Here is a 12,944-nt window from a genome sequence, read left to right as displayed (position 1 = left end):
GTCTTAAAACTGATTTGTGGTGTGCAAAGGGATTGGACAGTTCACCAGTTTCAGACAGGTGTCTTTCCCAATTTCTGAACTATAGCTGGGTATGCGAGGGTTTGAATCTGGGGCTTTTTGTATGCATAGTTTGCTTTGTGTATACATTATTATAAGGATTTGTGTGTACATTGCCTGAAGGTGGGAGGGCCCCATTATATTATATTATAATTTTAAATCATAGGTGCCAAAATCTCTTGGGCCAATCTTGCCTTTAAATGTTTAAAAGGGAGGAGAGGATGGGCAAGATGCATGTTATCATCTTAGAGTAGGGAAAAAAAACACTGTTACAAGCATAAGATAAATATGTTTATCAAAGGAAAAAGAAGGAAATATATAAAAGCCAGACATGAAATATCTTAGGACAATTTGGGGAGAAGAGGTAGTGTAGGGCCATATTTACCGGGGTGGAAGCCCTACTGAAAACGGAAGGAGCGAGTTGCGAGTAAAGATACATAGGATGTGCGGCTGTAGGGGGGGAAACAGGGCTGGGGTATGCTTGAGACATAGCAGGGGATGGGGTGGAGACAGCAATGAAAGGTGGATGTGTGTGTGCTGTGGTTATGCTTCTAGTCTCGAACTGTGCGAAGAAGAGGCGAAGGGCCTTTGCCAGTGGGGAAAATGGAGGGACACGAGCACGTCGAGGGACCAGGGCGGAGATGCGATAAGAGAGGAAGCACGCCTTGCCTGACTGGGTAAGGAGGCGGTTACCAGGGACTGACGGAGGGAGGGGTGAGGAGGAGCTGCGTCTCTGACGAGAGAAGGCGGGGTCAGGACCAGCAACAGCATCAGCTGCGCGGCTCGCTTTGACAGGGAAGGTGGGAGGGAGTGCGTGGCAGGAGCGGCAGTAGTAGCCGCCAGCCGCTGTAGGGAAGCAGGTGAGCGAAGCAGCAGGGATGGAGCCCGTGGCGTCAAGGAGAGGAGGAGGAGGACGACGACGACAAGAAGGGGAGGAGGAGGGGTGTTAGCGGTGACGAGCGGCAAGTGAGGAGACGGCCCGGTCTGGACCGCCGCAGGGAGTGAGAAGGTAGCGGACCCGGACCTGGATCCGGGAGGATGGGCAACGCCGACTCCAAGCTCAACTTCAGGAAGGCAGTGATCCAGCTCACTACTAAGACCCAGGTGAGGCAGGTGGGAGCATCTGCGCGGGGTTAGTCTCTCTACTCACAGTCACAGCGTCTGGAATAGGGGAGGGGTGGCTGAGACTCTTAAACCGGCGGCTGCGGTGGGGGAAGCTCTCAGGCGGACGAGGAAAGCAAGGCGTGGAGGGTGCCGTAAAGAAAGGCCTTTCGAGGAGAGGGCCTGGCGTAGTGGCGTCTTTTGAGGAAGAGGGTGTTATTGGTCAGTGGAAATTGACCCAGAGAGAAGCCGTCGGCTGGGGTTTGGTAGGGTCACTCACCCCCCCCCCCACGCACAACGATTCGGGGAGGGGAGCGCCTGGGAGAAGCTCTTGAGGTCGAAAGAGCTGCCTTTACCCCCTTAGGAGGCATTAGCGGTGATCCTGGGGTTCGAAGCAGGAAAGGACCTTAGGTGGTACATGGCTTTCTGAGACCTCTGGGAGTTGGCTGTTCATTCATGGAGCAAGTGTATGCGCAGGCAATGCTGAGCTGCAAAATGCTTTGCTTGCAGCCGTGTCTTTATTATATTGCCCCCTTCCATATAAATGTGTTATCTCCAAGGCCCACAGCCTTTAAACTTGGCCTCTAATATAAGCATCCATGTAAAACCGACAGGAGACACAGATTCATATGCACCTGAATGTGGGTATAGGCTGGCAGAGGTGGGCTGCCTTTAGCATTTGGGCCTAACAAACAGAGAAGGCCTCACTGGAGCAGAAGGCCTGATGAGAGGAATAGTAGGGAGTAGTGGGAGTAAAGAAGCTGGGCAGCCTTATATAGCCGGAAGGCCTGAGAATGGGATGAAAGGAAGACTAGATATGGAAAGATGAAAGGATACACTCTGATAATATGGTGTGGTCAGGCCTGATGAAAGACCATTCCCTGATCATAACATGTGGCAAAGTAACCATAACTGAAGTAAAAATAAGCATTATTAGGATTGTGGCTCAAGGCCTTACATATTTGCAAATTGTTGAATTATCTTGTTGACATATATGTATCTGTTTCAGGCGTCAGTTCACTGAATGAAATTGTTTGGGAATACTGTACTTACATTTAACCTTGATGGGTGATCCTTTCTTATACCCTTTCAGAGAAGCTTGGGAAAGTAGTGGTTGCACAGCATATGGTGTCTGCCTAGTAGGGTTGTGTCTTTTCTATGCTTGCTCTTAAATTTTGAGTCAAGTGCATGGGTGCAAAAATGTTGTTATGGAGAGAAATTTGGAGATCATGAACTGGTAGCCTGCAGGCAGCCAGACCAGTCAGGGAGTGCTAGGAAGTACAACAGCTGCTGCAACTTCAGAGACATCCCACGCCCCAGAGACAGGTTGGGCTGCCTGAGATGGTGCTTATTGACAGAAGTGGAGGAAGTGCTGAAGTACTACAAGACCTTTTAATTGTGCTTGAAGGGAGAGAGCTGAAGCCAGGGGAAAATTCTATGTTGTTGGCAAATCCTTTCAGCAAAATTCTGCTCTTTGCTCTACTGGCCAAAATGGAATAGCTGGTGTTTTTGCAGTCCACGAAAGGGTGGGTCTAGTCACCATGGGTAGAGACAGATACAGTGTGAGAATGCAGAGAGGCGGGAAAATCTCCTTTAGTTGGCATATAACAATGCTGGTTAGGATTTGTCAGTATAGATTGTCTTGTATTTGAACTGACAGATCGAAATGGAAAGTAAGAGATACTTTGGAGCTCTGCTTAGTTATTATGGAGTTACTCTGAAATAAAGGAGAACTATTATTTTCTATGAATCTATAATTTGCAAAATCTTTTATAGTAAGAAGGGTGCCATGTTAAAATAAGGAACATCTGAGGTGAGTGTTGTGTGCAGTAGCTATTTATTTTATGAGATATGGTTATTTCATAAGGCAGTTAAAATATATGGATATGCTTTGCTTCAGGAAACTGGCTGATGACTGTAGGGTGAAATTCATTGCTTTTCCCTGTGGACATTGTACAATGGCTTAGGTCTGCTATTGTTTTTCTCCCCCCTCAAAAAAAGATTATTTTGAAACGTTAAGTTTAGCCACTGTTGGAGGCAAGCTGTAAAAATGATCTATCATTCCTCTGATCTCTTAGAGCAGATTCTGTTTTCTAGTGCATTTTGGCTGCAATCCAATACACGCTTACCTGGGAGTAAGTCCCATTGAAGCCAGTGGCGCTCACTCCTGAGTAGACATGTGTTGGATTGCAGCCTTAGATGCTAAGATGTCTCTGAAGATACATGCATTTTCAAACGATCTCTGCAGGCGAATCCTTCCTAGTGCTAGGTCAGTAGTTGAGTGAAACTAAATCCTAACTGTTGTCAGACTTATTCTGCTCTTTTGCAATGTAACAGTGCCTGCTTGCAGCAAAATCATTGTGATATTCTTTGGTGAATGGAATTCATGATAGCTGCATAATGAAAGGAGAGATTAATGGACTTTCCAAATCAGATATGTATATGTGCAGATCTGAAGAAACTGTCTTTTTCTGTTGGTTCCTTTTCTCCAGGCACCAATGAAGGAGGAAAGGAACTCAAGTAATGGCACTACCTAGGTATCTCGAGATCCCCGCATTCCTTGTCTCATCACCAAATAATTGACTTTGTAAAATCTATAAGGAAACTTGAGGTTTGGACAAATATTTGGGAGGCAAGATAATGGGAAAAGAAGTCATTAATTTAGGTTTAATACAAGATTTTGGTGCTAAAGTCTGTTCTGCACAACATAGGAAGTGGATCTTTAGTGCTGTGGCACCTACCCTTTGGAATTCCCTTCCCTTAAGCATTAGACAAGCACTATGGTATTTTGGCACCTACTGAACACCTTCCTCTTTCATAAGCCTTACCCCAGTCTGCATAATAGTAATAATAAAACTTGATTATGCACTCTGATACATGCCTATTCGGAAATACATTCCATTGAGTTCAATGGGGTTTCCTCCCATGAAAGGAGTATAGAGCCTTAGTATAAAATGTGTGCTTGGGCTTCAAGGGCTGAGAGTGGTTTTAGTACACAGTACAGGAGTCATAATTCATTTGATTTGTTGTATTTTAAAGTTCACTCCTTAAAACTGAACATTGTATGTTCTGGCTTGGTTTGTTAAAAACTTATATAGCAGTGCTGCAGATATTGTGCCATAAGGAAAGGTGGGTGGAACAGGTGGAACACCCACATTTGCATATTTGAGCAGGGCCAGTGCCAGCTGAAGGCCCCTGCAACCCAGGGGCCCCTGAAGGAGCCCTTGTTAGGGTAGGAGAGTAGCGCTTCCCTTCTGCGATCCACAGCAGGGTCCCCGCCGCAGATCACAGGGAGGAAGCTTCCAGGCTGCCTGCCCGTTTGCTTGCTCCACCTACCTCTCTCCTGTCTTCTGCTGTGTGCTCTGTGCATGCAGAGCTGCCATCAACCAAGATGGTGGCGGAGGCTTCTTTAAGGGGCTGATGCCCCTGCTGCCATCTTGGTTGATGGCAGGCATGTGTGCGCATGTAGTGTACCATGCATGCTTGCCATCAACCAAGATGGCGGCTGGGGCATCAGCCCCTTAGAGATGCCTTTGCCGCCATCTTGGTTGATGGCAGCCCTTCACGCACAGCAGGAGAAGACAGGAGAGAGGTAGGTGGAACAGGCAGGAGCTGTGCGCCTGAGGCAGGCTGGTGCCTAAGGGTCCAGTCATGCCTGGTGCTGGCCCTGTCGAGAAGGGCACTAGTTGCAGATGTAGCATGCATGGCCAGGTTTTCTTGTAGCCAGTCATAAAAATATCTGTTAAGATCTACCGTCAGTCTTACAAGCCACATTCTGTACTGTATGTAGCATTTTGACACTGCTGTTTATTAGGTAAACAAAAAAGCATACCCTTCATATGTATCAGGGATAGGTGAATTGATGTTTGGCACTGTTGCTTTTGACTGTTGTGTCAAAATGAAAACCATGCCACACATGCCTCTTGTCTTACTGACTGACAGATGTGAGCAGTCTAGTTTAATAGAGACATATATACACACGCACACCACATTCTTGCTGGTGTGCAACCTATTGGATCCTAATTCAAATTTCTTTGTCAGGCTGCAAATTTAAACCAACTGGGTTCCTGGTACATGGATGGTTTCTGTTAGTTATCTGTTTTCTAATCCATATGTTTGTGGTTGGGAAAAATATGCATAACATGACGTACTTAACTTTTCTTTTGGCAGCATGTACATCTATGTGTAGACGTCTTACATTTTGCTGAACTATTGTTTTTATCATTTATTTATTTATTTATTGCATTTGCATAACGCCCCATAGCCGAAGCTCTCTAGGTGGTTCAACATTTCAGTACACTGATTAACCGATGACCATTTGCAAAAACCCTGAGAAGTGACCAGTATGAAAGGCCATTAAGATAGTCTCGTATCTGAAATTGCACACACAGGACCACAAAAGGGCTGCAGCATATCTGTAATCTGGGGGCTGCTGTCTACAACATTAATGTAATTAGTACACATTGCAAATAAGAGTGCTATATTTTCAGCAGCCCCTTTGTGCAAGTATGTTGTCTGTCATTGAATTGTGTCAGTGTTGGTGGATAATAAATTTATTTTAGTACAATTTAAATACTTTCTCTAAGAAAACAGTACAGATTTTTCCAGTCACATACCTGCTCTCTTCCTACCTTCTCTTTACTGGTGGGTAGAATAACAGAGTGCCATTAATTTGAAGCATTTGAGCTCAGCAATGCAGCAAGATACCTAAGGCAGCCAGTTATGAATAGCAAAATTTATCTGGGCAGCTAGATGCAAACTGGGTTTTCTTGCTTAACAACATTAAGGACAGGTAAGCAGGCTAATTTTACCTGTTTTACCTTGCATGCATATGCATCAGGTCTCCTTTCCTTTCTGTACAGCTCTAGGTGGCTTCCCCTCCCGCAAAGGATCTAGGTGGGTTACAAAACATCTCTTCTTCTTGTGCAAAACTTGTGAATGGGCTGAGAGACTGGTGACTTGATCAAGGCCACCAACTGAAGTTAATAGGTTGAGTAAGGATTTGAACCCAGACCTCCCATATCCAAGCCCAACATTCTTACATTGCACGTCTCTTTATTAAGCTACCATTATTTGAGAATCCAGCAAACATTAATACTGATCTGGAAGAGTGCTCTGTGGCCTTTTCCTGTTTCAAAGGATGGCTCTATTATCTTGTTTCTGCAGATGTATCCTGTTTCCTTAGGAATCTTGCACAGAGCTGCTGATTCTCTGGAAATTATCAGGTCCGCTGGAATCTAAATTGCTCCTTCTTTCATTTATCTCAAATTAAAAAACAAAGCTCTTGAGACAAAACTGAAACGCGCACATTCAGATAATGTATTCATTCCTCACCTCTTCCACTTGACGTACACATTCACTTTGTCTATGTGCGTTGGAAGCAGCAATATTCTCTTTGTTTCCCAATGCCTGAAAAGGCTGGATTATACCTTTTGCTTTACAGACATCTACTTTAAGCCACAGGTGTATTCCCTCGCTCTGATGCCTTTCTTCAGATAGCGTAACTAAGACTGCAATTGTATACCTGCTTACCTAGATCTCCTATATCCTGTTAGAATTTCACTCATGGGTGACTTGCAATCAAACGGTTGTAGCTGTTGATTTGGTGGCATGTGACTAAAGTAGTGCTCCCTGATTAGATTTTTAGTGGGGTGATAGTGGTGGTAGTTTTTCTGCCCCCCCCATAAATACGTTACTGGTAGTAGAGGGTTTCTTTCGATAATTACCTCACTTTTGATAATGACCTCAAGTGTGTTCCCCCCTGCCCCCAACTGGTCCAGTGCTTTGTAAGAACAGTTTTGGCTTGAACTTGTTCATGATATCTGAAGGAGCATCTCTGAAACAGTTTATTGTGATAAATAGCCTAAATGTTTCTGCCCGGCGGGGTGGGGGTGGGAGATTCTGCAATGCAAAAACTTGCTATCTTCTTCAGGCAGAAAACTCTGCTCAATATAAGGTTAACACCTGCCCTTTCCACTGAAGTACCGCCTTTCTTTGGCAAATATCTGACCAGGATGTTCTGGCTAATCCCCTGAATGATCTCCAACTTTTCCTGAAATACAACATTCCAATGAAAAATAAACAGACAGACTTTTTCAGTTTACATTCTATATTTTTATTCTTAGTTCTATATAAATGTAACATTCAACCTGCTTTTATTTTCTCTATATAGGGATCTTTACATTTTTCACAGCAGGTTATGAAAAACACATAGGGCCACTGACAAGTTTCTTGGCAAAAACAAGCATTTTTCATCAGTTGATTTAAATATGCTCCCTAACACTTTTGAAGGGTACCATCTGCTTCTGGATTCCCATAACATCAGGTAAGTACTGGGTCCTAAGACGTAGACATTTCAGCATGCATCGAGCATACAGATCAGATACAATACAGCTTCCATAAAAGTTTTTGAACAGAGTTGTGTATTCCTTTACCCAGTAGAGGTACTTATGTGATTTTTGGCCCCCTTTGCTAATGACGTAACTATTATACTACTAACAAAGCTCTACCATGCATGTATTCCATCTGCTGCCATTACGACTCTTAACAACTGATGAATTTCCCGGGAGTATATAACTTTCTAAGTCCAGATAATTATTCAGTTGGGCACGAGGTAGGCCTTCAGCTGTTGCAAATCAAATCAAAATTTATTACGGTCAAAGACCCATACAAAGAATATAAAATGCAGGTATAAAATAGTACAGTAGATAAAATGGAATAAATCTAAAAAAAGAAAAACAGATTAAAAGGATAAAATCGACGAGAAAGGTTTAAGCAGAAAATTTTAACCTCTTAGATTGTGCTGCATAGACAAATTTGGCCACGGACCTCGTTTGGGACCTATTTGTACCTTTCAAAAGACAGTGTAGCAGACTTTCAGGAGATTTAGTGGGATACTTATTTATAATTGGAGAAATATATTTATAGCGTTCTTGTAGGCATAGTGGGCAAGCAAAAAAGACATGTGAGAGAGTTCAGCTGTTGCAAAAATCTGGGCATAAACAATTCCATGTGCTGAAAACTTGTGCATTGCTTCATTACACATTTGTGGCTCATGCCAGGGAAGGGAGGGAATTAAAGCTGTGTGATGAGACCAATGGCTACACAGCGTTTAATTCTTTCACCCCCCTACACTTGTTAAAAAAACACGTATCCAATGCACACCTTTGTTAGTAGAGTCCCCGATGAATCATTGCTTGAGAGCATGTAGGACTTCCTTCTCTGGCTTCTTCGGGACTTCAAACAGCTGCTTTTTCACAGGAGGTGAAATTCTTCTGAACAGCTGAAATATTATTATCCTACTGGCTTACACCTTAGCACTGACAGGGGCTGGATAAGCTGCAGAAGTTGTTGCGGGGGGGGGGGCATCTCAACACAATTTCATGGCTGGATAGTTCACTGGCTAATGGCGATTTTCAGTTTGCTAAAGGGGTTGGTGCTCATATACCTCTCTGACATGGATGACTCACAACATACCCTGGAAACACTGCTTGGGACACATTTACAAAATGGCCACCCTTTCATAGAAAGTAGCCACTCTGGGGGTTGGGAAGGGGATCCTGTAGGGTGTGGGATAGGCATCATCCTCAGGGTAGGATAGGGGATCCTGTAAGGGGGAGGGGCAGTGAATGTGGAGCTTAGGAAAGAAGGGTATACTATGTCTACTATTCTTCTAAGAAACTAGCTGAACTATTTTGGATACTCTCCAGCAAGTTTTTCATTCTTGCCTTTTCATGTCAAGAAAAATTCATCAAGTCACTTTTTAAATACATCTACATTGTGGGTGATTTGCTAATTAGTTTGCCTCAGGAGTCAGGACCATGTTGAAAAGGGTCTGGTAACTAGAATGTTTCTAAAGGAAATGGATGTGTCTGAGTTGCACTCAGTTTATACCCATCGTATATATTCTTGATAATGGTTATTCTGATCAAGTCAGAATTCACTTTTGAAGTCTGAAAATACTCTGTTGGATCATTCTAAATGTCAGCCTAAATGCACTGATGGCTTGCTGTTTGGTTATACACATGACCCACTAAAATTCCTGATTCTCAGTAATTTGGTCCCATGAATATGCTTTCCTTCTGAATTTATATCAAATAGCTCACCCAGTTTTCCTTTTTCCTCACTGAGATGGAATTGAATACAGACTTGCTGTGTTGCCCATCGGTTAACATGCAAATACTTTCTTTACTAAAGCAATCACCTGTGGCTAAGTGTCTACGCTGAGAGAATTTAAAGGGACTTATTTTATGGCTATAAGGATGGTGACAGGGAAGTAGTTGGCATCAGGCTGTTATGGGAGTATAAAACCACTGCAGAACAAACTTGCTCTACCAGTTTATGCTTTGCTTACCTGCTCTGGCTTTCTGGTCTTTGTATTTTAGTGACACATCACCTATCCCTCGATAAGGTGGTGCTCCTTCATCACAGCCAATTATTGTTGGCTGACTGAGGGGGGAAACCCGACAGGAGCTGAGAAAGGTCCGGTTCGGAATAAACCTCCCCCCTGGGATAAAAACCAAAGAAATGATGAAATTTTAAAAGGGGTAGGCCTAGAAGTAGGCATTGTGAGAGCAGGGGCACAGGATATAAATTCAGAAGAGCAAAATTACCACAGGCCTAACCACAAGTGCCAAAGACACTTGAAGAGAGACACTGCTTACAAGTGCCTGTATGCTAATGCTAGGAGCCTGCGAACCAAGATGGGAGAACTGGAGTGCTTGGTCTTAGAGAAGAGCATTGATATAGTGAGCATAACCGAGACCTGGTGGAATGGAGAAAACCAGTGGGATACGGTTATCCCTGGATATAAACTATATCGGAAGGACAGGGAAGGACGTATTGGTGGCGGAGTTGCTCTATACGTGAAAGAAGGCATTGAATCCAGCAAGCTCGAAACCCCAAAAGAGGCAGACTCCTCCACAGAATCGTTGTGGGTGGTGATACCGTGCCCCAGGAGGGACTTAATACTGGGAACGATCTATCGTCCCCCTGATCAAAATGCTCAGGGAGACCTTGAGATGAGATATGAAATTGAGGAAGCATCCAAACTAGGAAATGTGGTAGTAATGGGTGACTTCAACTACCCGGACATAGACTGGCTGCATATGTGTTCCAGTCATGACAAAGAAGCAAAGTTTCTAGAAATTCTAAATGACTATTCCCTAGATCAGTTGGTCATGGAACCGACCAGAGGGACGGCAACCCTGGACTTAATCCTCAGTGGGGACCGGGACCTGGTGCGAGATGTAAGTGTTGTTGAACCGATTGGGAGCAGTGACCGCAGTGCTATTAAATTAAACATACATGTAACTGGCCAATTGCCAAGAAAATCCAACACGGTCACATTTGACTTCAAAAGAGGAAACTTCACAAACATGAGGGGATTGGTAAAAAGAAAGCTGAAAAACAAAGTCCAGAGGGTCACATCACTCAAAAATGCTTGGAAGTTGTTTAAAAACACTATATTAGAAGCTCAACTGGAGTGCATACCGCAGATCAGAAAAGGTACCGCCAGGGCCAAGAAGATGCCAGCATGGTTAACGAGCAAAGTCAAGGAAGCTCTTAGAGGCAAAAAGTCTTCCTTCAGAAAATGAAAGTCTTGTCCGAATGAAGAAAATAAAAAAGAACACAAACTCTGGCAAAAGAAATGCAAGACAATAAGGGATGCTAAAAAAGAATTTGAGGAGCACATTGCTGAGAACATAAAAACCAACAAAAAAAAATTCTATAAATACATTCAAAGCAGGAGACCATCTAGGGAGACAATTGGACCCTTGGATGGTAAGGGAGTCAAAGGTGTCCTAAAGAACGATAAGGAGATTGCAGAGAAGCTAAATGAATTCTTTGCATCTGTCTTCACAGTGGAAGATATAGGGCAGATCCCTGAACCTGAACTAACATTTGCAGGAAGGGATTCTGAGGAACTAAGACAAATAGTGGTAACGAGAGAGGAAGTTCTAAGCTTAATGGACAATATAAAAACTGACAAATCACCGGGCCCGGATGGCATCCACCTGAGAGTTCTCAAAGAACTCAAAGGTGAAATTGCTAATCTGCTAACTAAAATATGTAACTTGTCCCTCAGGTCCTCCTCCGTGCCTGAGGACTGGAAAGTGGCAAATGTAACGCCAATCTTCAAAAAGGGATCCAGAGGGGATCCTGGAAATTACAGGCCAGTTAGTTTAACTTCTGTCCCTGGAAAACTGGTAGAAAGTATTATTAAAGCTAGATTAACTAAGCACATAGAAGAACAAGCCTTGCTGAAGCAGAGCCAGCATGGCTTCTGCAAGGGAAAGTCCTGTCTCAGTAACCTATTAGAATTCTTTGAGAGTGTCAACAAGCATATAGATAGAGGTGATCCAGTGGACATAGTGTACTTAGACTTTCAAAAAGCGTTTGACAAGGTACCTCACCAAAGGCTTCTGAGGAAGCTTAGCAGTCATGGAATAAGAGAGGTCCTCTTGTGGATAAGGAATTGGTTAAGAAGCAGAAAGCAAAGAGTAGGAATAAACGGACAGTTCTCCCAATGGAGGGCTGTAGAAAGTGGAGTCCCTCAAGGATCGGTATTGGGACCTGTACTTTTCAACTTGTTCATTAATGACCTAGAATTAGGAGTGAGCAGTGAGGTGGCCAAGTTTGCTGACGACACTAAATTGTTCAGGGTTGTTAAAACAAAAAGGGATTGCAAAGAGCTCCAAAAAGACCTCTCCAAACTGAGTGAATGGGCGGAAAAATGGCAAATGCAATTCAATATAAACAATTGTAAAATTATGCATATTGGAGCAAAAAATCTGAATTTCACATATATGCTCATGGGGTCTGAACTGGCGGTGACCGACCAGGAGAGAGACCTCGGGGTTGTAGTGGACAGCACGATGACAATGTCGACCCAGTGTGCGGCAGCTGTGAAAAAGGCAAATTCCATGCTAGCGATAATTAGGAAAGGTATTGAAAATAAAACAGTCGATATCATAATGCCGTTGTATAAATCTATGGTGCGGCTGCATTTGGAATACTGTGTACAGTTCTGGTCGCCTCATCTCAAAAAGGATATGATAGAGTTGGAAAAGGTTCAGAAGAGGGCAACCAGAATGATCAAGGGGATGGAGCGACTCCCTTACGAGGAAAGGTTGCAGCATTTGGGGCTTTTTAGTTTAGAGAAAAGGTGGGTCAGAGGAGACATGATAGAATTGTATAAAATTATGCATGGCATTGAGAAAGTGGATAGAGAAAAGTTCTTCTCCCTCTCTCATAATACTAGAACTCGTGGACATTCAAAGAAGCTGAATGTTGGAAGATTCAGGACAGACAAAAGGAAGTACTTCTTTACTCAGTGCATAGTTAAACTATGGAATTTGCTCCCACAAGATGCAGTAATGGCCACCAGCTTGGATGGCTTTAAAAGAAGATTAGACAAATTCATGGAGGAGAGAGCTATCAATGGCTACTAGCCATGATGGCTGTGCTCTGCCACCCTAGTCAGAGGCAGCATGCTTCTGAAAACCAGTTGCCGGAAGCCTCAGGAGGGGAGAGTGTTCTTGCACTCGGGTCCTGCTTGCGGGCTTCCCCCAGGCACCTGGTTGGCCACTGTGAGAACAGGATGCTGGACTAGATGGGCCACTGGCCTGATCCAGCAGGCTCTTCTTATGTTCTTATGTTCTTATTAATCAAGCAGGGTAAAGTTTCTCACTCTCTCTTTTTAAACCATCTTTTAACAATGTAGCCACTGGATATCTTATCTGCTGTAAAGGCAGAAAATTGTAAGCCAGGAAATTGTTTTTGTT

At 43.6% G+C, this 12,944-nt stretch overlaps 1 protein-coding gene across 1 annotated transcript in view; it reads left to right on the top strand.

Annotated features, from left to right (window-relative positions):
* The first annotated feature begins 759 nt into the window (after window positions 1–759).
* The window catches only part of HID1 (HID1 domain containing), a 60,369-nt gene continuing 48,184 nt past the window's right edge, over window positions 760–12,944 (top strand). Inside the window, exon 1 of the mRNA XM_061616111.1 lies at window positions 760–1,161. Coding sequence (XP_061472095.1) covers window positions 1,096–1,161 — 66 coding nt within the window. The 5' untranslated portion in view covers window positions 760–1,095. The remainder of the gene's footprint in view (window positions 1,162–12,944) is intronic.

The sequence above is a fragment of the Rhineura floridana genome, chromosome 3 (assembly GCF_030035675.1).
Source record: "Rhineura floridana isolate rRhiFlo1 chromosome 3, rRhiFlo1.hap2, whole genome shotgun sequence".
In the NCBI taxonomy this organism is placed as follows: domain Eukaryota; kingdom Metazoa; phylum Chordata; class Lepidosauria; order Squamata; family Rhineuridae; genus Rhineura; species Rhineura floridana.
Note: the sequence above shows the minus strand (reverse complement) of the source record. Positions and strands in the feature narration are given on the sequence as shown.